At 49.5% G+C, this 24538-nt stretch overlaps 2 protein-coding genes across 2 annotated transcripts in view; one reads left to right on the forward strand and one right to left on the reverse strand.

Annotated features, from left to right (window-relative positions):
- The window catches only part of LOC116500141 (antigen WC1.1-like), a 301922-nt gene that overhangs the window by 257003 nt on the left and 20381 nt on the right, over positions 1-24538 (reverse strand). The window lies entirely within an intron of this gene.
- Positions 22640-23572, forward strand: LOC116500111 (olfactory receptor 14A16-like). Its single transcript, XM_032205027.1, has one exon. The coding sequence runs from the start codon at positions 22640-22642 to the stop codon at positions 23570-23572; it is 933 nt and encodes a 310-aa protein (XP_032060918.1).

Raw genomic sequence — 24538 nt, forward strand, 5'->3', positions numbered from 1 at the left:
GTCCCTGCCGATCCTAACCCAAATGAACTTGGCCTTGTCGTTCCCAGCCTCGAGTTCTACAACATCGAAAGACTCTCTAATATAGAGAGCCACACCACCACCCCTTCTGTGCTGCCTGTCCCTTCTGAAGAGCTTATAGCCAGGCATTGCAGCACTCCAGTCATGAGACTGGTCCCACCACGTCTCCGTGATGGCAACCAAGTCGTAGCCTGCCTGCCGCACGATGGCTTCCAGCTCCTCCTGTTTGTTTCCCATGCTGCGTGCATTGGTGTAGATGCACTTCAGCTGGGCCATTGCCTTACCTTCAGCTGGGCCTTGCCATTTTTCCCCGTGGCACAGCTCCAACAATCCTTGCTTCAGCCCCATCCCCCTTCTTACTTAGTTTAAAGCCCTCTCAATGAGCCCTGCCAGCTCCTGGCCCAGGATCCTTTTTCCCCTAAAAGATAGGGACCCATCTGCTGCCATCAGGCCAGGTGCCAAGTAAAGTGCCCCATGGTCGATAAACCCAAGATTTCTGCATTGGCACCAGCCCCTAAGCTACGTGTTTAACAGGTGGACTTTCCGCATCCTCTCTGTACCCCTCCCTGCCACTGTAGGGATGGACGAAAACACCACCTGCACTCCCGCTCCATCCACTAACCGACCCAGCCCCCTAAAGTCTCGTTTGATAGCCGTCAGGCTTCTCTCTTCAATGTTGTCACTGCCTGCCTGGACTATCAAAAGAGGATAATAATCAGAGGGGTGTACCAGGTTGGGAAGCTTCCTGGCAACGTCCCTGACCCTGGCCTCAGGGGGGCAGCAGACTTTCCTACGGGTAGGGTCAGGCCGACAGATAGGGCCCTCTGTTCCCCTAAGAAGAGAGTCTCCCACAACAATAACCCTTCTGTCTTTCTTGGTGGAGGCAGTCCTGAGGCGTGGAGTCGACCTTCTTGCCCTAGGCATCCTCCTGGGAACACTTGCTACCTCTTCCTCAGCTACAGGTCTGTCGAGCTCCAGGGCCTCAAACCTGTTGCGTAAGGGCACCTGGGAAGGTGGGGCCGGAAGGGGAGGGCATCGCCTGCGATGTCAGGCAGGGACCTGTTTCCATTCCTCCTCAACTCCCAGATCCCCTCCCTCTGCCAGACGGCAACAGGGCAGGGGGTCCACCCCCATTTGGGGTGTCTCACCTCGATACCTCTCCTTGAGGCCCTTCAGGGAGTTGCTCCACTAGTCTATCTCCCGCTCACACTCCCTGATATCCCTCAGCCTCTCCACCTCCTCCTTGAGCTCCGCCACCATGCGGACCAGGTCATCCACCTGCTCGCACCTCACGCACGCAGTTTCTCTTCCTCCCGCTGATGGCAGCAACAGGCTCAGACACTCCTTGCATCCGGTGACCTGAACTGCTGCGTTTTTTAATGGGCAGTCGGCCTGGGTGTGTACCGACTTCCTGGAGAGCGCACCGTGCCTGGTGGAGACCGTTGTCACTTAGCTAACATCTGTCATTAAGGAGGTATTCGTATGGGCAGGGGGAGTGCTCTGCCCTTCCTGCTCTCCCTGCCTGCGCGAACTGCCCCACTAACTGCCGCACCACGCCCTTCTGAAGCGTCATGCCCTGTTTGCCCATCCTGTTCGCTGTGCTCCCTAGGGGCAGCTTTTGAACGGCTGGGGAGGGGGAGCTGCTGGTTCCACCTACGCCTCATCAGCCTCCCTCATGAGGGCTGCCGGGTCCTGGCGGCTCCCTCAAGTAGGCTCAATGCTGGAAAAATTAGCCCTGCCTGGCCTGATCCCCCACTCCGCTGCAGAACGCGTCTGCCCCGGAGCCGATCGCCTAGGCAAATGATGGGGCATAAGGGCCAGCTTGGCTGACCAGGAATCTTATTCTGGAGTTTAGGCATAAAAAGAAATTGTATGGGTGCTGGAAACATGGTCAGGCAATGTGAAAGGACTGCAGGGACGCTGTTCATGTTTGTAGGGAGAAAATACATGCAGCCAAAGCCCAATTAGAGTTGAAGCTGGCCAGGTCTGTGGGCGACAATAAAAAGTTTTATTTTAAATATGTGAAAAAGGAGGACCAGAGAAAACAAAGGTCCGCTACCTGATTGGGAAGGTCACCTCACAGACAAGGACATTGTCGTGGTTTAACCCGACCGGCAGCTAAACACCACGCAGCCGTTCGCTCACCCTCCCCCCTCCCTCTCTGGGACGGGGGAGAGAAATGGAAAGTGAAGCCCGTGAGTTGAGATAAAGACAGTTTAATAAGACAGGAAAAAAAAAAAAAAAACAAAAATAATAATAACAATAATAATAATGATGATACAATGGTGATAATACGAAAGTAATAATAGTATGTACAAATAAGTGATGCACAATGCAATTGCTCACCACCCGCTGACCGATGCCCAGCCTAACCCCGAGCAGTCCGGCCCCCTCCCCCCGGCTAGCCACCCCTATATATTGTTTAGCATGACGTCAGATGGTATGGAATACCCCTTTGGCTAGTTTGGGTCACCTGTCCTGGGTCTGTCCCCTCCCAGCTCTTACTGCACCCCCCAGCCTGCCCGTTGGCAGGACAGAGCAAAGGCTGAGATGTCCTTGGCTTAGTATAAGCACTGCTCTGCAACAATTAAAGCATCGGGGTGTTATCAGCACTCTTCTCATTCTAAGCCAAAACACAGCATTCCACCAGCTACTAGGAAGAAAATTAATTCTGTGCTAACTGAAACCAGGACATCTATCCACCCCTTATTCCATACCATTTATGTCATGCTCAGGTTACACTCTTTTCCATACATTCTAATTAGTCACCTATAGTAATCATGGTAGTGATAACATACAGTATAATATACTATTTAACATGGTGCAATTCAGTTCATGGGCTATTCTCACCCAGTATTAAATCTCCTTGAGGTACACACCGGACCTCTCCGTTCTTTTGCATCACCCACCAAGTATATCCAGGTCCCTGAGCGAAAACAATTCCACGAATAGGTTTGCCTTTTCCTGAGGCAGGAGTAGCCCAGACTGTTTTACCCAGCATATTTTTTACATGCACTACAGGAACTTTATCCCCATCTACAGTACGTAACAGGTTTGATTGGGCAGGTCCAGCTCGGTTGGTAGATCCCCTAGTATTGACTAACCAGGTGGCCTTTGCCAAATGCGTATCCCAGTTTTTGAACGTCCCAGCGCCCATTGCTTTCAAGGTAGTCTTTAACAGGCCATTGTATCGTTCAACTTTCCCGGAAGCTGGTGCATGATAGGGGATGTGATACACCCATTCAATACCATGTTCTTTGGCCCAAGTGTCTATAAGGTTGTTTCGGAAGTGAGTCCCATTGTCTGATTCTATTCTTTCTGGGGTGCCATGTCGCCATAGGACTTGCTTTTCAAGGCCCAGGATGGTGTTCCGGGCGGTAGCATGAGGCACAGGATATGTTTCCAGCCATCCGGTGGTTACTTCCACCATTGTAAGTACGTGGCGCTTGCCATTGCGAGTTTGAGGGAGTGTGATGTAATCAATCTGCCAGGCCTCTCCATATTTATATTTCAGCCATCGTCCTCCATACCAAAGAGGCTTTGACCGTTTGGCTTGCTTGATTGCAGCACATGTTTCACAGTCATGAATAACCTGTGCTATAGCGTCCATGGTCAAGTCCACCCCTCGATCACGAGCCCATCTGTATGTTGCATCTCTACCTTGATGGCCTGAGGTGTCATGGGCCCATCGGGCTATAAATAATTCACCTTTATGCTGCCAATCCAGGTCCACCTGAGCTACTTCAATCTTAGCAGCCTGATCCACCTGCTGGTTGTTTTGATGTTCTTCAGTAGCCCGATTCTTGGGCACATGAGCATCTACGTGGCGTACTTTCACAGCCAGGTTCTCTACCCGAGCAGCAATATCTTGCCACAATGCAGCAGCCCAGATAGGTTTGCCCCTACGCTGCCAGTTGTTTTGCTTCCATTGCTGTAACCATCCCCACAGGGCATTTGCTACCATCCATGAATCGGTGTAGAGATAGAGAACTGGCCATTTTTCTCGTTCAGCAATGTCTAAAGCCAGCTGAATGGCTTTCACTTCTGCAAACTGACTCGATTCACCTTCTCCCTCAGCAGCTTCTGCAACTCGTCGCGTAGGACTCCATACAGCAGCCTTCCATCTCCGATGCTTCCCCACAATACGACAGGACCCATCAGTGAACAGGGCATATTTCTTTTCATTCTCTGGCAACTGGTTGTACAGTGGGGCTTCTTCAGCACGACCCACCTCCTCCTCTGATGATATCCCAAAGTATTTGCCTTCTGGCCAGTCCATGATCACTTCCAATATTCCTGGGCGACTGGGGTTTCCTATTCGAGCCCGCTGAGTAATCAGTGCAACCCACTTGCTCCATGTAGCATCAGTTGCATGATGCGTAGAGGGGACCCTTCCCTTGAACATCCAGCCTAGTACCGGTAATCGGGGTGCTAGGAGGAGCTGCGCTTCAGTACCGACCACCTCCGAAGCAGATCGAACTCCTTCATATGCTGCCAATATCTCCTTTTCAGTTGGAGTATAGCGGGCCTCAGATCCTCTGTATCCCCGACTCCAAAACCCCAGAGGCCGACCTCGAGTTTCCCCAGGTTCTTTCTGCCAGAGGCTCCAGGTGGGGCCGTTCTCCCCGGCTGCAGTGTAGAGCACATTCTTTACATCTGGTCCTGTTCGAACTGGCCCAAGGGCTACTGCATGGACTATTTCCTGCTTGATTTGTTCAAAGGCTTGTCGTTGTTCAGGGCCCCATTCAAACTCATTCTTCTTACGAGTTACTTGGTAGAGTGGGTTTACAATCAGACTGTAATTTGGGATGTGCATTCTCCAAAAGCCCACAACACCTAGGAAAGTCTGTGTTTCTTTTTTGTTAGTTGGTGGAGACATAGCTGTTATTTTGTTGATCACATCCATTGGGATTTGACGACGTCCATCTTGCCATTTTATTCCTAAAAACTGGATCTCCCGTGCAGGTCCTTTGACTTTATTTTGTTTTATGGCAAAACCGGCTTTCAGAAGGATTTGGACTATTTTCTTCCCTTTCTCGAAAACTTCCTCTGCTGTGTCACCCCACACAATAATGTCATCGATGTACTGCAGGTGTTCAGGAGCTTCCCCCTGCTCTAGTGCAGACTGGATCAGCCCATGGCAAATGGTAGGGCTGTGTTTCCACCCCTGGGGCAGCCTATTCCAAGTATATTGGACTCCCCTCCAAGTGAAGGCAAATTGTGGCCTGCACTCTGCTGCTAGAGGGATGGAGAAAAATGCATTAGCGATATCAATTGTGGCGTACCACTTGGCTGCCTTCGATTCAAGTTCATACTGAAGTTCCAGCATGTCCGGCACTGCAGCACTCAGTGGTGGCGTGACTTCGTTCAGGCCGCGATAGTCCACTGTTAGTCTCCACTCGCCATTAGACTTTCGCACTGGCCATATGGGACTATTGAAAGGTGAATGAGTCTTGCTGATCACTCCTTGGCTCTCCAATTGACGAATTAGCTTATGGATGGGAATCAGGGAGTCTCGGTTGGTGCGATATTGCCGCCGGTGCACAGTTGTGGTAGCAATTGGCACTTGCTGTTCTTCGACCCTCAGCAACCCCACAACAGAGGGGTCCTCTGAGAGACCAGGCAAGGTAGATAATTGTTTAATGCCCTCTGTCTCTAAGGCAGCAATACCAAAAGCCCACCGGAACCCTTTTGGGTCCTTGCAGTATCCTCTTCTAAGATAGTCTATGCCAAGGATACATGGAGCATCCGGACCAGTCACAATGCGGTGCTTTTCCCACTCATTCCCAGTCAGACTCACTTCAGCCTCCAATACAGTCAACTGCTGAGATCCCCCTGTCACTCCACAAATATAGATGGGCTCTGGTCCTTTATAGCTCGATGGCATTATAGTACATTGTGCACCGGTGTCTACTAAAGCCTTATACTTCTGTGCGCGTGATGTGCCAGGCCATCGAATCCACACAGTCCAATAAACTCGATTGTCCCTTTCCTCCCCCTGGCTGGAGGCAGGGCCCCCCTAATCCTGGTCAGAATCTTCCTCGTTTCTGTGTTTGAAGGACTGTCTGCTGGAAGTTGGAGCAGCAAACTTTTCGGAGAATCCCTTTTTCCTGATTGTTTTCTTTTGCAACTCACGTACCCGTGCCTCTAGGGTCGCGGTAGATTTTCCATCCCACTTTCTCATGTCCTCTCCATGGTCTCGTAAGTAAAACCACAGGGTGGCACGGGGTGAGTACCCACCATATCGTCTTCCTTGTGTGGGTGAACGCCTACCCCTGACAGCTGAGACACTGCTTTGTACAGGTGCGAAGGAGAATAATCTCTCTTCAAGTTGGTGAACCTTTTCAGAAAGTTTCTCCCAAGTGTTCTCCTTTGGTCGGTGGGCACTGGTTGGTTCAGGTGGGGAGGACAATAGATTCTCTTCAAGTTGGTGAACCTTTTCAGAAAGTTTCTCCACAGCTGAGACGCAGGCCTGTAAGGAAGAGGAGAGACTTTCTTCGTACTGCCGGAGTTGTTTAGCCGCTTCACCCACTGTGGGTTCCTCATCCTCTTTCCAGGCCATTATTGCCAATGAGCTGGCATATGATGATGGTGCACTCCGTACAAACTTCCGCCACATGGGTCGTGTACACTTGACTTCATCTGGATCTGTGGATGTTTGTTTGAGGTCTGGATCCTCATAAATCACTTCCCGTACGGCTAATTCCCTCAGGTACTGGATTCCCTTCTCCATAGTGGTCCACTTGCCTGGTAGACATAAAATATCTTCCTTGAAGGGATACCTTTCCCTCACAGCTGAGAGGAGACGCCTCCAGAGGCTGGTGGGTCGTGCTCCATCTGCAATTGCTTTGTCAATGCCGGCGTCTCGAGCAAGGGATCCCAGCCGCTTGGCTTCCCTGCCGTCTAATTCCACACAATTGGCTCCAGAGTCCCAGCACCGGAGCAGCCAGGTGACAAGCTGCTCACCTATACAGCGACCAAAATCTTTTCGCACATCTCGTAGCTCGCGCTCGTTTAGGCTTCGGGTAGTTACTGTTGCTCTTTCGGCATCCTCATCTTCCTCCTCCTGAATCCTTGACGGCCCAGCGTCGTCATCATCTTCGTCATCTCTATACTTAGTTTTGGCAGAAGCCTTACCTGGATTGGCAGAAGACTCTCTGCGTTCTAAACGACTTGAATTTCTATACCATATTTTCACCTTCTCTACAGGGGCAGCTTGCACTGCTACTGCTCGTTTCTCTGACTTTGTTACAGGGTCTGCCACAGGGGTTGGAATGCCCTCTGCAGGGTCAACTTGCACTGCTACAGCTCGTTTCTCTGACACGGCCACAGGAGCTGGAGCGGCTACAGGAGCTGGAGCAGTTGCAGGAACCGGAGCTGTAGCGGCTACAGGAGCTGGAGCTGGAGCTGGAGCAGTTGCAGGAGCTGGGACTGGAGCAGCAGTAGGAGCTGGAGCTGGAGCGGCTTCAGGAGCTGGAGCTGGAGCGGCTTCAGGAGCTGGGACTGGAGCAGTTGCAGGAACTGGGACTGGAGTAGCGGCGGAGCGAGAGCTGGGACTGGAGCGGCTGCAGGAGCTGGGACTGGAGCGGCTGCAGGAGCTGGGACTGGAGCGGCTGCAGGAGCTGGGACTGGAGCGGCTGCAGGAGCTGGAGCTGGAGCAGCTTCAGGAGCTGGGACTGGAGCAGTTGCAGGAGCTGGAGCTGGAGCGGCTGCAGGAGCTGGGACTGGAGCGGCTGCAGGAGCTGGGACTGGAGCGGCTGCAGGAGCTGGGACTGGAGCGGCTGCAGGAGCTGGGACTGGAGCGGCTGCAGAATCCACCGTAGGGGTCACAGTGGCCGTTGGATCTGTCACAGGGTTTGGAGTGGCCGCAGGGTCTGTCACTAAGTTGACAGCAGTATCAATGGCAGCTCGATAGGCATGAGCCAGGCCCCAGCACGTTACAATGATTTGTGTTACTTTGGAACTGCCAGAATCATTACACCTTTTTTTCAAGCATTCTGCCAGTTTTTGAGGATTTTGCCATTGTTCAGGGGTGAATTTCCAACACACTGGGGGTGCCAACTGCTCTAGATGCCTGCCCATATCCACCCATACTCCCTGCCACCCACAACTATACTGCCTCCGGGCAGATCTCCGGATGAGCTTCATAAGTAGTTGTTTAACTTTAAGCAGAATCTGAAGTGCATTCATGAGGCAGAACAACAAGACTATGGTATTCTGAGTATTCCAGAAATATTCAATATCTTGGAGAGCTATTGTGACAAGCTCAGGGGATAAGAGGGTGGTGAAGGAGGAAGGCAGAGTGACCCAGGAGGATACAGGGGTGGTGAAGGAGAAAGGGAGAGTAAGCAAGTAAGGAAAAATATCCTCCCCTTTCCCCTCCACAGATTGACTCTCTAATGGAGAAAAACAATAGGTATAATTGCTAATAGTTCCCAAGATGCTGTTTCCAAAGTACAGAGTCCACGATGTTACTGAGTATAAATACCAAGTTAGAGTCATGACCAGATATCTTATCGTCTCATAAGCCATTGCTATAACACTTAGTACCATAATGGTCTGAAACCAGGGCCCGGAGAGGAGAAACAACACTACAGAGAGCAAATACGGAAAATAATGTACTATAATACTCAATTTGGAAAACAGGCGCAGCAGAGTTGTGATTAAAGCAATCAGCATCATGACAAGTGACTATTAAGCAGGTCTAATCCTTACACCAATTTTAGTTTAACACACTCTGATCAGATCTGCCGTTATCTCAACCTTTCGGGCCCCACGTTGGGCGCCAAAAAGACTGTCGTGGTTTAACCCGACCGGCAGCTAAACACCACGCAGCCGTTCGCTCACCCTCCCCCCTCCCTCTCTGGGACGGGGGAGAGAAATGGAAAGTGAAGCCCGTGAGTTGAGATAAAGACAGTTTAATAAGACAGGAAAAAAAAAAAAAAAAAAAAAATAATAATAACAATAATAATAATGATGATACAATGGTGATAATACGAAAGTAATAATAGTATGTACAAATAAGTGATGCACAATGCAATTGCTCACCACCCGCTGACCGATGCCCAGCCTAACCCCGAGCAGTCCGGCCCCCTCCCCCCGGCTAGCCACCCCTATATATTGTTTAGCATGACGTCAGATGGTATGGAATACCCCTTTGGCTAGTTTGGGTCACCTGTCCTGGGTCTGTCCCCTCCCAGCTCTTACTGCACCCCCCAGCCTGCCCGTTGGCAGGACAGAGCAAAGGCTGAGATGTCCTTGGCTTAGTATAAGCACTGCTCTGCAACAATTAAAGCATCGGGGTGTTATCAGCACTCTTCTCATTCTAAGCCAAAACACAGCATTCCACCAGCTACTAGGAAGAAAATTAATTCTGTGCTAACTGAAACCAGGACAGACATAGGCAAAGCAGAGACATTTAATGCCTTCTTTGCCTCCATTTTCAACGCCAAGGGTGGGTTTCGGGACTCCAGGTGCTGCGAGGACTGTAACAGTAGGAATGATAAACTCCCAACTGACCCTGAATGTGAGTGTGATTTGCTGCACCACATGGATCCATACAAGTCCATGGGTCCAAACCGGATTCATCCCAGAGTGCTCAGAGAGCTGGCTGACATCATCACAGGACTTCTCTCAATTATTTTAAAACAGTCTTGGGAATCTGCAGAGGTCCTAGTTGGCAAATGTTGTGCCAGTTTCAAGAAGGACAAGATCCTGCTAACTACAGGCCTGTTAGTCTCATGTCAATGCTTGGTAAAATTATGGAGAAGATTGTCCTTGTAGATACTGAAACGTGCTTGGGGGACAATGTAGTCATTGGTCTTAGTCAACATGGGTTCACGGAAGGTAGGTCCTGTTTGACAAATTTGATTTTCTTTTATGACAAGATCACCCATATAGTTGATCAAGGGAAGCCAGCTGATGTGATCTTTTTGGATTTCAGTAAAGCTTTTGACACAGTTTCACAAAGGATCCTACTGAACAAAATATCCAGCATATAGCTGGACAAAAATATCATACGTTGGGTGAATAACCAGCAGATGGGTAGGACTCCAAGGGTTGAGGTAAATGGGTCTGCATCAGGCTGGTGGGCAGTCACCAGTGGGGTACCTCAAGGCTCCATTTTAGGTCCAGTCCTCTTCAGTGTTTTTGTAAATGATTTGGATGTAGGACTAGGAGGTGTTCTGAGCAAATTTGCTGGCGACACCAAACTTGGAGGAGTTGTGGACTCTGATGAGGGTGGAAAGGCCTTGCAGAGAGATCTGGACAGAATGGAGAGCTGGGCAGAGCAGCCCTGCAGAGAGGGATCTGGGGGTTGTGGTTGACAGCAAGCTGAATATGAGCCAGAAGTGTGCCCTGCCAGCCAGGAGGGCCAACCATATCCAGGGGTGCATAAAGCACGGCATTGCTAGTTGGTCAAGGGAAGTGATTGTCCCACTCTATTCTGCACTTGTTCAGCCTCACCCTGAGTACTGTGTGCAGTTCTGGGCACCACAGTACAAATAGGATGTGAAACTGTTGGAGAGTGTCCAGAGGAGGTCTACAAAGATGGTGAAGGGCCTAGAGGGGAAGATGTATGGGGAGTGGCTGAGGTCTCTGGGCCTGTTCAGCCTGGAAAACAAGAGGCTGAGAGGAGACCTCATTGTAGTCTGTCTTCCTCATGAGGGGGAGTGGAGGGGCAGGCACCGATCTACTCTGTTTGGTGATCAGTGATAGGACCTGAGGGAATAGTGTCAAGCTACAACAGGGGAGGTCCAGACTGCATATCAGTAAAAGGTTCTTCAATGAGAGGGTTGTCACGTACTGGAACAGGCTTCCCAAGGTCGTAGTCATGGCACCAAGCCTGTTGGAGTTCAAGAAGTATTTGAAATGTGCTCTTAGTCATATGGTCTGAATTTTTGGATAGACTTGTGTGGAGTCAGGAGTTGGGCTCAATGATCCTTATGGGTCCCTTCCACCTTGGGATATTCTATGATTCTATTATTCTATGATCATTTTCTCTGAGCAGTGATAGTTTTACAGGTAGATCAGGTTAGTCAGTGCTTTCTAGCCCATGACCCAACACTGATCCACTGTCTTGGTGGCTGCTCCCCCAGTATAGACACTGATGCCAGCAGAAGGATGGAGCTGGTCAAATTTCAAAAATCAGCTCCCCTTGGCGGTGGGGAATGGCCATCTCCATGCTCCCCACAAGCTGTCCCTCAAGCTGGCAGTGCTGCTGTGCAGAGGAAATGGGCTGTAGTGTTGTACCAAACAGAGGTACTTCATGAAAGGGGAAATGAATAACTCCTCAGATTCCCTTCCCTCTGCCTTCTGGGTGCCCACTCTCTTCTCTGAGACTTCAGGGTTGCAGGTTCCCTGTGAATACCTGGCTTTAGTTCTTTCCCTGTGGCTGAGAGCACAGTGGGAGATCTCACTTTCAAAGGGGCTTAAGTCATGGCTCATACCAGGCTCTGCTGTCCCTGGAAGTACCCTGGCCTCCGCAGGCAGCTCCAGATGCCTCTCCTGAAGGACATCATCTATGGCTCAGATGTAGGAACAGCCCTGGTTATGTAATGCAGTGACCATTCACTGCCTCTGTTGTCAGTAGACATCCATGGGTAAGTCTTAAATCTAGCCCTTGGTCTCTGAAAGATCACAAATGTGATAATGATCCATTTCCTCCTGAACCAAAAGAGGAACAGACTCTTATGAGCAGCAATTATTTGGGCCTTGGCATTGGTTTGGTAAAGACAGCTCAGGCTCAGGCTTTGAGCATAGCATTGGGGTGTTTCCATTTTAGTACAGCAATGTTATGAGAGTCTTCACTGACTCCCTCACAGTGTTAAATGCACATTTATACAGCTTTCATATGTGAGCAAACAGGTTCGTGGATTCATAGCAATTTGGGGAATCTAAATATTCAAATATTTATGCAGGGATGCAAGGAGCACAAACAGCCATAATGACTAGATATATTTATGTGTGTGTGTGTGTGTGTATAATGAGAACAACAAAAACACAAAAACATGCCTGGAAGAGGATTACTGACGTTCATTTGTGGAGAGTGAAGGGATCTTTATAAGAACTGAAAAACATCCACCAAATCACTTTCCTAACTGCAACCTTCAGCTCCTGGTTCCTCATGCTGTAGATGAGGGGGTTCACTGCTGGAGGCACCACCGAGTACAAAACTGCTAGCAAAAGGTCGAGGGATGGGAAAGAAATGGAGGAGGGCTTCAGGTAGGTAAAAGTGGCAGTACTAACAAACAAGGAGACCACGGCCAGGTGAGGGAGGCACGTGGAAAAAGCTTTGTGCCGTCCTTGATGGGAGGGCATCCTAATCACAGCCCTGAAGATCTGCACATAAGACAGCACAAGGAAAACAAAACACCCAGATGCTATAGTGACACTAATAATAAGAAGCCCAACTTCTCTTAGGTAGGTGTCTGAGCAGGAGAGCTTGAGGATCTGGGGAATTTCACAGAAGAACTGGTCCAGGGCATTGCCTTGGCAGAGGGGAAGGGAAAAGGTATTGGCAGTGTGCAGCACAGCATAGAGAAAAGTACTGCCCCAGGCAGCTGCTGCCACATTGACACAAGTTCTGTTGTCCATTATTGTCCCATAGTGTAGGGGTTTGCAGATGGCAATGTAGCGGTCATAGGCCATGATGGTAAGAAGATAAAACTCTGTTGCAACAAAGACAACAAACATAAAGACCTGGGTAGCACAGCCTGCATAGGAAATGGCCCTGGTGTCCCATAGGGAATTGGCCATGGATTTGGGGACAGTCGTGGTAATAGTTCCAAGGTCAATCAAAGAGAGGTTGAGGAGGAAGAAGTACATGGGGGTGTGGAGGCGGTGGTCGCAGGCTATGGCTGTTAAGATGAGGCCGTTGCCCAGGAGGGCAGCCAGGTAGATGCCCAGGAAGAGCCCAAAGTGCAGGAGCTGCAGCTCGCGAGTGTCTGCGAATGGCAGGAGGAGGAACTCTGTTGGGAAGGTTCTGTTGGACATTTGCTGCATCTGGCCATGTGCACCTGTCACTAGAGGAAAAGACAATGACAAGGCAGAATTCTCTGAGCAAAACTCACACCTTCTCTCACAAAAATCACCATTCCCTGAGTTGAATGAGTCAGCTTGTTATCCAACCCACCCAACTGAATGACAGCATGCCTGACAGGTTATAATAGAGTTTGGACACCTTGTTCCCAAGAAGAAATGCTCAGAGCAGTACCCAGCACTCCGTGTCAGAACAGATGTTTACACGCACTTGCTTCCCAGACAAAGGAAGTAGGAGAGCCACGTACAGGTGGAGAAATGAGAATGAATACCACAATGCTCCAACCAGCTGACAGAGAGAAAAGCAGATGGGCATGCAGTGAAACCTACACCCTATCAAGCTTGCATGCCACCTAGAGACATGACACTGCAGGGCAGGTACTCTTAGCCTCATCATTGTGTATCATCTTGCAGGACACAGGCTCCTTTCTTCCTCTGGAGGTCCAGCTGAGGAGATGGTGGTTCATGCACTAAATCCCCAGGCGCTGAGACTGGCTGATGTACTGGGTGGCAGAGGAGAGCAGGGGGTTGCTGCAGAGAAGGTGCCTGCACTGCAGGCCTGGCAGGAAGTGCCTGTATCCCCCCTCTCTTGGTGTTTCAGGCAGCAGTTCCCTCTCCCTCCCTACACAGATCACTGCTGCCTGGAACTGTCCCTACTGGCAGCTCCTTCCCTGTCTCCACATCTCTTCCCTGCCATTGCTCACAGACCCTGTCCCGCCTGCAGTGTGCTCAGCTCTGCCCTGCAGACACATCCTTTCCCAAGGCAATTTCCAGGGACATATTCATTGTGTCCAGTGGCTAAGGAGCTGCTGTGACTTGTCCAGAGAGCCCTTCAGGACAGAAAAGTGAAACAGACCCCATGGAGCTTCTTCCCTTCTGGCAGTGTAGCTGTTTCTCTTCTTTTTCAAGAATCTTCCCCAAAGATGCCCTGGGAGTGCTGTGGAGCTCTGAGCAGCCTGCTCCAGGCATCAGCCCCTGGGCTCCAGCAGGACCCTGCCCTGCCTTGCCCTTGTTTGAGGGCTACTTCTAAACATGGCTTCTCCCTGCAGTGGCCTGGGGAGCTCCCCAGGCAGGCTGAGTACTGAGCCTCCCAGGCAGCAGAGGCCTCTCCTGGCACACAGCCCCTGGGGCACAGCAGGGACCCTGCTCTGCACCACAGCCAAGGCCACCCCTGCCTGCAACCCAGCTGCACAGCCTGGAGCCAGCCCTGTGAGAAGGAACCCTCATCTCCTGTAATTCTGACAGCTTTGGCAGGTAATTCCTGCTCTAGATCTTGTCATTCTCCTCTTATCCAAAAAAAAAAAAAAAAAAAAAAAAAAAAAAAACTCCTGAGTCCTGAGTCCTCCTGAAAGATCCCATAGGATGTGGGATTTGCCAGCAAATGTGGAGATGGCAACAGGAACAACAGCTGTGTTGCCCTGCAGCCACAGACTTACCCTGTTCAGGGCTCTGAAGATTACTCCCGCAGTCAGCTCTCAGCATCACCCCTCCGCTCTGCCTTTAACATCTCCCTCCCTTCTCTCAGCCACTCTTGTCCCCTGCAGGCAGTGCCCCCAGCCCTGCTGCTGTGCTGTGCAGAGGAGCTGCTCCTGGGCAGAGCTGTCTCTCTGCAGCACTGCCTGCTTTCCAGGAGCTCCCCTTGTGCCCAGGAGCCCAGCCCAGCTCAGCAGCACAGGGAGCTCTTGACAAGTGCCTGGGACTCCAGGGGAATCAACTTTGAATCAGACTGATGCAATCCCTGATGTTCCCTCCCTTAGCTGAGGAGCAACACTTAGTGCCAGCAATGTCATTTCTTCTATCATGAGAAGTTTCATCAAAAAATTACTTTGTCCTCTTCCACTTTTAGGCAGGACACCCAGACTGTGGCTGTCAGGAATCACATTCTCCCAAGCTGAGGGCAGTGACCACAGTCAGTCAATTGATGCATCTCATTCTCAGTTTGATATCCCAGGCCTGAAACAGGGCCCAGAACCTTCCTTATCAGCCACAAATGCACACATGGGTGATGTGATTTCTCTCACCTCTGTTCGGGTATGCACAAAATACTCTAGCTTAAGCTCCCACAGTAATTACAGGAGATAGAGAAGAGCAGTGAGTTGTTCAAATGCAAACTCCATTTGACATTTGAGGTGCCAGAGGATGTCCAGGTTAGCAGTCATTAGGACTTCAGAGATTGGGAATATAGGTATTGGCATTTTGTCAGTGTATACTGCCTAAAATTGTTGCCTTCCTTTGTGCCTTGTCACTAACCTGGGAGCAGTCCCTTGGCAGTTAGCTAAATCTTATAAAACTCCCCTATATCATCTCTCTCTCCTCCCCAAAACTGGGAGAAAATTAATGGAGAAAGATTTATTATCACTTATTTTGAAGTGACATAAGAGTTATCTGCAGAGAAACAAGCACAGACATGCAAAAGCATTGGACAGATTGTGGTGGGAATAGCTGAGGTCTCTGGCATGGTTGTGTTATAAATGGCTCAGTCTTCAAAATAGGATTATAATCAAAGTTTACAATTTATTAAAGGAATAGATGTAAGCAAACAGCGCTGGGTGCGCCGGGAGTCTTCGCTCCACCAGGATGCACCCCAGTTACATCAAGTAGCTGATTTTTATGCTCCTAGACTAATACATATTCATTACTACTTCTAAAAAAACCTGGGTTATTATAATTAGCTTCCGGGATCCAAACCCTCCTACTGGAGCATGCTCATCAGTCTCCGCTGGTCCCCCGGGGCTCTCTGGGGGTCTTTCATGCTGAAGGCTCGTAGTCTTCCGCTCAGGTTTTTTTTCTTGTCCTTCCCCTTTGTGCTCCTTGGCAGCATGTCAAAAGCTTACACAGCGTCCTCTGCAAATTTTGTCTCCTAGCCATCCTTCAGCTTCTTTTTTCTTCTCCTTAATCTCCTGGCCACCTGGCCAGATATCAGGGGCTTGCATATTGTCCCATTCAGAAGCCATAACAGTCACTAGTTGTTAGCAGTTGTTCTGAAACCCCCAGACATCAGAGACTTCAAAGAAAGAACATACAAACACAAATAGCTCTCTTATTGACGCTTCACGAGTAGTTAAAACATTCCTCACAGGCCATTCACAGGGACAGTCACATCTATAGCAGTGCTAAATCAACCACAAAGACAAAAAAGGCTGTAACTGTTAGGAATAAGAGTTCAGAATAACAAAAGCAAATAGGCTCATGGATTTGAGGAATATTTCTGAAGATTTGATAATTTGACTATAATGAGGGGGAGACTGGGACACTGGGAGGAAAGGGAAGAAACCACATCTGTGGAAGAATTAAATTGCCAGTGCAGGACCCAGAGACAGACAGAACTGCTCTCTAGTGACACAAATTCCTTTGCAAGGTACAAGAACTCTATACATTAACCATTCAGTTTTTCTTAGACTTGTGGTTATACAAGGGTATGTAAGACAGAAGGTCACATTCATCATACCATGCGGCCCTAGCATTGTTCCATACTGACATGAATCAGATGAACATATATCACAGTTGGGACCTCCACCAACAGAACTGAGGTCCTTGTCCTCTCAGCTATCTAGGGCTGCCATTCCTTCCACTGAGGACCACAAGAGGACACCAGCCCAGGGCTTTATTGCCTCCTCACCCCTGCACAGAACTTGTGAGGCATCCAACCACTGTTCTGAACTTGTGTGCTGCTCACCTGGGATCACCACTAAAAGTCTTTTATTTCCTTTCTCACACCCCTTGGGATCCGGGACCCCACAATTTCAGGGTCATGACAGACAGGGCTGACACAGATCATCACATCCCTGACTAGCTCTTTCTGGCATGCAGGTATCAGATCCAGGTTTGTATTACCTCTGTTGGACTATCTGGAAGCTAGACAAGGAAGCTATCCCAAGACACTCCAGAAACCACCTGGACTGTTTGCACGCAGTTCTGTTCCCCTTCTGGAAAATGGCAGGGACAATAAAAAACCCTCAGGGTTGTTTTTTTTTTTTTTTCCCAGACTCTTACTCTAAGAGACTTCTTTGGGGTGCTTAACAATGACTATGTCCACTTCCTTGCCCTGGCTGCAGGTTATTTTCTCCCACCATGATAGCACCCTTAGTGACCCCTTCTCTGATTGGCACCCACAAGTGCTCAGAGAACTTTTCATAGGTCACATAGAGGAGCTCCATATATCCAAGCAGCTTCCATGAGGAAATCTAACTCTGGATCATTCCACTCTGTCTGTCCTAAAGTCTGTATCCACCCATTGCAGCATTCCAAGTTGCATGACTTGTCCCACCATGCCTTGGCAGTGACTTCACGAATGTCAAAAAGCACAGACTGCAGCTTGTTCTAGTCTGTGCTCCCGGTTGAGGGCATCGATACATTTTTGGGTTGTCACACCTCAGCTGTGGGACCATGGCAAACTATGCCTGCTGTCTCCAATGACAATGAGAAACAAAATAAATAGCAAGTTTGCAGCCCTGGTCTTTGGCATCTTCGGCCATCTGCTTGGAAGGGTCCTATGGGATAAGGCCCTGGAGAGAAGAGCAGTCCAAGAAAGGTGGTTAATATTCCAGGATCACCTCCTCCAACATCAAGAGCAGTCCATTCTAAGAGTAAGGAAGTCAGGTAAAAATTACAAGAGGCCTGCATGGATGAACCAGGAGGTTCTGGCAAAACTCCAGCACAGAAAAGAAGCACAGCAATGGTGGAAACAAGAACAGATAAGCTCAGAGAAATACAGAGGCTTTGCCCAAGCACGTAGGGATGAATATCGGAAAGCTAAAGCCCAACTCTGATGGAATTTGACCAAGGATGTCAAAGGCAGTAAGAAGGGCTTCTAGAAGTATATAGGTGGCAAAAAGAACACTTGGGAATATGTGGACCTACTGCTGAATGAGGCCCAGGATCTGTTGACACAGGACAGGGAAAAGGCTGAAGTGCTGAATTCCTTCTTCACCTCAGTCAGTACAGGCAAGAATGGCCTTTGGGAAAAACAGGCCACAGAGACTGGGGGAAGGACAGGGGCAAGGAAAATGTACACTGGGTGGGAGTGGGTCAGGTCAGGGCATACTTGACTTAATGGGATACACAAGCCTATTGGACATGATGAGATTTACCCGGGAGAGCAGAGGGAGCTGGCTGATGTCCTTGCAAGGCCACTCCTAGCTGCAAGAAGCATTACTTGCAAAGGCAAATGCCATATTTACACAGAATCACAGAATTTCTACGTTGGAAGAGACCTCAAGATCATCGAGTCCAACCTCTGACCTAACGCTAACAGTCCCCACTAAACCAGATCCCTAAGCTCTACATCTAAACGTCTTTTAAAGACTTCCAGGGATGCTGACTCCACCACTTCCCTGGGCAGCCTGTTCCAATGTCTAACAACCCTTTTGGTAAAGAAGTTCTTCCTAACATCCAACCTAAAACTCCCCTGGCGCAACTTAAGCCCATTCCCCCTCGTCCTGTCACCAGGCACACGGGAGAATAGACCAACCCCCACCTCGCTACAGCCTCCTTTAAGGTATCTGTAGAGAGCAATAAGGTCACCCCTGAGCCTCCTCTTCTCCAGGCTGAACAATCCCAGCTCCCTCAGCCGCTCCTCATAGGACTTGTTCTCCAGGCCCCTCACCAGCTTCGTCGCCCTTCTCTGGACCCGCTCAAGCACCTCTATGTCCTTCTTGTAGTGAGGGGCCCAAAACTGAACACAGTACTCGAGGTGCAGCCTCACCAGATCTGAGTAGGGGGGGACGATACAGGGGAATGCCACTAGTGATCGGCCTCCTGCTGGACTTGACTCCATTTACCACGACCCTTTGGTCCTGGCTATCCAGCCAGTTTCTAACCCAACGAAGCGTGTGCCAGTCCAAGCCAAGAGCAGCCAGTTTCTTGAGGAGAATGCTGTGGGAGACGGTGTCAAAAGCCTTACTGAAGTCAAGGTATTTCCTAACATTCTGCATACCATCAATAAAAGAAAAAAAAAAATTTTTTTTCAGTGTTGCTTAATTAACTCAATAAACACATAATTTTCACTTAGTTCTCAGCTCAGCCTCAACTTTGTCTTCCAAACAAAGACTTCTGTAACATCTGCTGTCTTCCAAGACTTGGTCACATGTTAAAGGAAAGATGAAAACAAAACAAACACTCTTCAAGACAGCTGTTGCACAGGATTCTCCAGGGATGAGGTGTTTTAGTGCAGGGGGTAACTGGCTTTGAGAAGGTTTAGAAACAGTCATGGAGTGTGTCTACACAGCATCAAGGGTTTCTGATTCTAATACTGCCCCTCATGACATGTAGGTTGGAAGTGTGCAGGACATTGCGATGGGACACAGTCAGGAGAGCTAACCCAGAGTGATCAAATTGATGTTCCTCATCATCCAGCACCCCCTGCAACCTACCACCTGACTACCAAAAGCATGCCATGCACACCAAATACATGTCCTGTGAAGAGCAGCTGAGAGAGTTGGGATTAGCCTGAAGAAAAGAAGACTCCAGGAAGCATTATTGTGGTCTTCCAATACACAAATGGGCCTATGCACATGTGTAGTGACTAGACTAGACAAGACTAGACTAGAACAGAATAGTTCAGTTGGAAGAGACCTTCAAAGGTTGTCTGGTCCAACTACCTGATCTCTCCAGGGCTAAACAAAAGTTACAGCATATCAATGAGGGCAATGTCCAAATGCTTCTTGAACACTGACAGGCTGGGAAAAAAAGAACAGGTCTCAAGGAAGCCTAATCCAGTGTCTGACCACCCTCACAGTACAGACAACTTTCCCACTCTCCAGTCTGGACCTCCCTGGTGCATCTGTGTGCCATTGCACACTTTCTCTGATCATTTACCAGTGAGAAGAGGTCATCACCTCCCTCTCCACTTGCCCTCCTAAGACAGTGGCTGAGAAAAATGAGGTTGCTCCTCAGCTTTCTTTTCTGCAGACTAGACAACCCAAGTGTCCTCAGCCTCTCCTTATAGGACATCCCCTTTTACCAGTATTCCCTGTTTTCCCTTGGTTTCTCAACTGACAAGAAACCTGGTCAGATAAACTCGCTGGAAGAAACATCCTCTCTCATACTCTCACCAGTCAGTGTGACTGACCAGGTCTGGCTCCCTCACTGCCTCCTTTATCATTTGTTTGTCAGGTTTGTGTCCCCAGATGTGTTGTGCTTTATCCCCAGGAGGTAGCCAAGCACCGCACAGCCACTCTCTCCCTCCCTACTCTTAAGAGAACAGGGGGAGACACATAGGATAAATATCTGGAGAGACTGTATCAGGGAGTGTAGTGATAGGACAAGGGGCAGTGCTTTTAAGCTAAAAGAGAGCAGATTTAGATCAGATCTAAAGAAGAAATTCTTCACGCAGCGGGTGGTGAGGCTCTAGAACAGGTTGCCCAGAGAAGTGGTGGATGCCTCATCGCTGGTAATGTCTAAGGTCGGGTTGGATGGGACCTTGGGCAAACTGGTCAGGTGGGACGAGACTCTGCCCATTTCATGGGGACTGGAACTAGACCTTAAGGTTCTTTCCAACCCCAAATATTCTATGATTCTATGAGCTTGCTGGGTTGTGTAGTCTGTGTAGACAGAGGGATTTCATTTGCAGCGAAAAAGATTCATTCTCCGGAATATTAACAGGTGCTTGAAAGAAATGGAATAAAATTTGTGGGTGTCCTAACTAATAAAAGGACAAGAAAAGATGATTCCCATATCAAACATTTATTTTGATTTAAGAGAAAAGATAGCACTGGAAATAGGTGTCTCTCCCTAGCTGACAGCAGGAAGAACAGTGATTGCATTGGTTTGATTCCGAGTTGATTCCCCTGGAGGACCAGGGACTTGCCAAGAGCTCCCTGCGCTGTTCACAGTAGAGGCAGTGAATGGTCACTGCGTAACATAGCCAGGGCAGTTTCCAAATGTGAGTCACAGAAGAGAGAGCAGGGTAATACATCTGGATTACATTAAGGTATCCTCCTAGCCTCTGGACAGCAAACAAAGAAGGAGGTGCCTTGGTTGGCTCAGTTGAAACCTTTCCATCAGCAGGGAGAAGGAAGATCCATCCCTGTTCTTGCAGGAGTGTCCTGCCTTAAAACAGGGCATGGAAAGGTGATCCTTGGACCTCATCCATTTTCTGAATAAGGAAGGACAGTGAGCTGGAAATGAGATTCCTTCAGCAGCTGATGGAAGGAACATCAGGGATTACTTCAGTGTGTTTCAAAGCTGATTCCCCTGGAGGCCCAGGGACATCTCAAGGGACATGAGAGAGGGGAGAGACAGAGAGGCATTAGGCTGGAGCTGTGCTGCTGAACTGGGCCGGGCTTCTCAGCCCAAGGGGAGCTCCTGGCAAGCGGGCAGCACTGCAGAGAGACAGCTCTGCCCAGAAGCTGCTCCTCTGCACAGTGCAGCAGGGCTGGGGGCACTGCCTGCAGGGGACAAAGGGCGGCTGAGAGAAGGGAGGGTGATATTAAAGGCAGTGTGGAGTGGGGGATGCTGAGAGCTCACTGCAGGAGAAATCTTCAGAGCCCTGAACAGGGTAAGTCTCTGGTTGCAGGGCAGCACAACTGTTGTTCCTGGTGCCATCTCCAGATTTGCTGGCAAATCCCACAGCCTATGGGATCTTTCAGGAGAACTCTTTGGATATTTATCTTTGGAGAATTCTCTTTGTATAACAGAAGAATGACAAGCTCCAGAGCAGGGATTACCTACCAAAGCTATCAGTGGGACAGGACATGAGGGTTCCTTCTCACAGGACCAGCTGCAGGCTGTGCAAGCAGGGAGCAAGCAAGGGTGCCCAGGGCTGTGGTGCAGAGCAGGGTCCCTGCTGAGCCCCAGGGGCTTTGTTCCGGGGCAGAGCCTCTCCCACCTGCGAGGCTCTGCACTCAGCCTGCCTGGGGAGCTGCCCAGGGTGCTGTGGGGAGAAGCTGTGGCTGGAAGGACCAGAAGGCCAGGGCCGGACAGGGTCCTGCTGCTGGCAGGGGGCTGCTACATGGGCCAGGCTCCTCATATCTCCCCAGCACCCCCAGGGCATTTCTGGGGGAGATTCTTGAAAGGGAAGAACAACACATGCCATAACTGAAGGGATGGCACTCTCTGAGGTCTCATTTTTCAACTTCCTGCTTTGGACGGCAGTCAGGGAGATGATAATGGTGTTGTTAGGATTGTAGAAGGGACCTAAACTCATAGAGCATTACAGTTAAAAGAGATTTGTAGGTCTTTGAGGAAACTCATATATTCACTCCACACCATTTAACCTACAGGCAGCACCAACACAACCTTCTTTGTTTCTTTGTGGGATTGTTGGATGTCCCTTTCATCACTTGTAAATAGGGAGATGCCTCTGGCCAGTGGATACCTGAGATGCACCCCTGGTGTTCTTTACCAGCAGCACTGATTACTGCTGAGATTACAGAGGATCTTCATGGTCTCTGTGGCATCCTTAGGCAGAGAGATGCAGAGCTCCAGGCAGGAGCAAGTCTTCTTGAGATGAAGATGCAGTGAGGATACAGCCTTCTTGAGGATGTTTTCTTTGAAATAAGGTTTAGTTTTTGCTTAGAAAAGTCTCTCTAACATGTCACTGTCTATTCCTCCATGGACAGGCAACCATGCCCTGAGGCAGCAAATGTCCAACAGCACCTTCCCAACAGAGTTCCTTCTCCTGCCATTCGCAGACACACGCAAGCTGCAGCTCCTGCACTTTGGGCTCTTCCTGGGCATCTACCTGGCTGCCCTCCTGGGCAATGGCCTCATCCTCACAGCTGTAGCCTGTGACCACCGCCTCCACACCCCCATGTACTTCTTCCTCCTCAACCTCGCCATCCTCGACCTGGGCTGCATCTCCACCACTGTTCCCAAAGCCATGGCCAATTCCCTGTGGGACACCAGGGCCATTTCCTCCTATGGATGTGCTGCTCAGATATTTTTCTTTTTCTTTTTCATTTCAGCAGAGTTTTCTCTTCTCACCATCATGGCTTATGACCGCTACATTGCCATCTGCAAACCCCTGCACTACGGGACAATAATGGACAGCAAAACTTGTGTCAACATGGCAGCAGCTGCCTGGGGCAGTGGCTTTCTCTATGCTATGCTGCACACTGCCAATACCTTTTCCCTCCCCCTCTGCCAAGGCAATGCCCTGGACCAGTTCTTCTGTGAAATTCCCCAGATCCTCAAGCTCTCCTGCTCAGATGCCTACCTCAGAGAAGTTGGGCTTCTTGTGGTTAGTGCCTGCTTAGCATTTGGATGTTTTCTTTATGTTGTGCTTTCTTACGTGCAGATCTTCAGGGCAGTGCTGAGGATCCCCTCACAGCATGGACGGCACAAAGCCTTTTCCACATGCCTCCCTCACCTGGCCGTTGTCTCCCTGTTCATCAGCACTGGATTATTTGCCTATCTGAAGCCCCCCTCTGTATCCTCCTCCTCCCTGAATCTTTTGCTGGCAGTTTTGTATTCAGTGGTGCCTCCAGCAGTGAACCCCCTCATCTACAGCATGAGGAACAAGGAGCTCAAGGATGCAGTGTGCGAATTGGTAACTGGATATTTTCAGAACCAATAAACTGCCATTCTTCCTCTGCATATCATTTATAATGTAGCTCATTACAGGCCTAGTTGTTGGAAATTTGTGTGTGGTTGTGTTGCATTATCTTATCTTTGATTTACGTGTGATAGTGTTGTACACAAAAATGTCATTATTCGTCCCCTTCCATTTCAGTATCTACCTGTCTGTGTGACTCTGAGACATGGAGTAAACGAGAAGCTAGGTTCTCTGTGTATTTAAATAAAAGAAAGAACCCTGCTGTGATTTGCTTGCCTGAGATCCTTCCTCAGAGACCTGTGGTGGAGCTGCAGGGGCACTTGGATGTGTGGAAAGGTGGAGGGAAAAAGAGCCCTGGCACAGCAGCACTGCCAGGGGGCCCCAGGATTTATTTATTTATTTATTTATTTATTTATTTATTTATTTATTTTTTCTAGGCTGCTCTCTTTCACCTCCCACATTCCTGTTCAGAGCCCTTGTGTTACTGTGAGGACTGATTCTTCTTGTTGCTCAGGAGAGGCAGGAGAGCATGGAACATACAGAACATGAGTCTGTCCAATGTGGAGGCACCCAGGTGCTAAAGCATTCAAGGTGCTAAATCAGGGCAAGGAGAGCTCTGCAACTCCAGGAAACGCAGCAGGCATAGGGAAAACAATCTGCTGGATTTGTTGTTATTCCTCTGGTGAAATTTCATAGACTGAATACAGTGAACCACCCCAAAACATCTAATGACATTGGAAATGAGTTGGACTTGATGATCCTTGTGGGTTCCTCCTAGTCAGGCTATTCCATGAGTCTCTGACTCTGAAGAAGGCCGGCTATCTGTGCGCACCCTCCATGGCCAAGGAACCACTTGTGTGGGAGGCACTCAGTGGCAGTGCCCCACACCGGCTGGCTCTGACTTCCCAGCCTGACCAGCACGACCCTGCAGAGTGCCCCCACAGCCCCGCGCACCACAGTCCCCTCGCTCTGCAGGGCAGCACCGCC

The sequence above is a fragment of the Aythya fuligula genome, chromosome 31 (assembly GCF_009819795.1).
Source record: "Aythya fuligula isolate bAytFul2 chromosome 31, bAytFul2.pri, whole genome shotgun sequence".
Classification (NCBI taxonomy): domain Eukaryota; kingdom Metazoa; phylum Chordata; class Aves; order Anseriformes; family Anatidae; genus Aythya; species Aythya fuligula.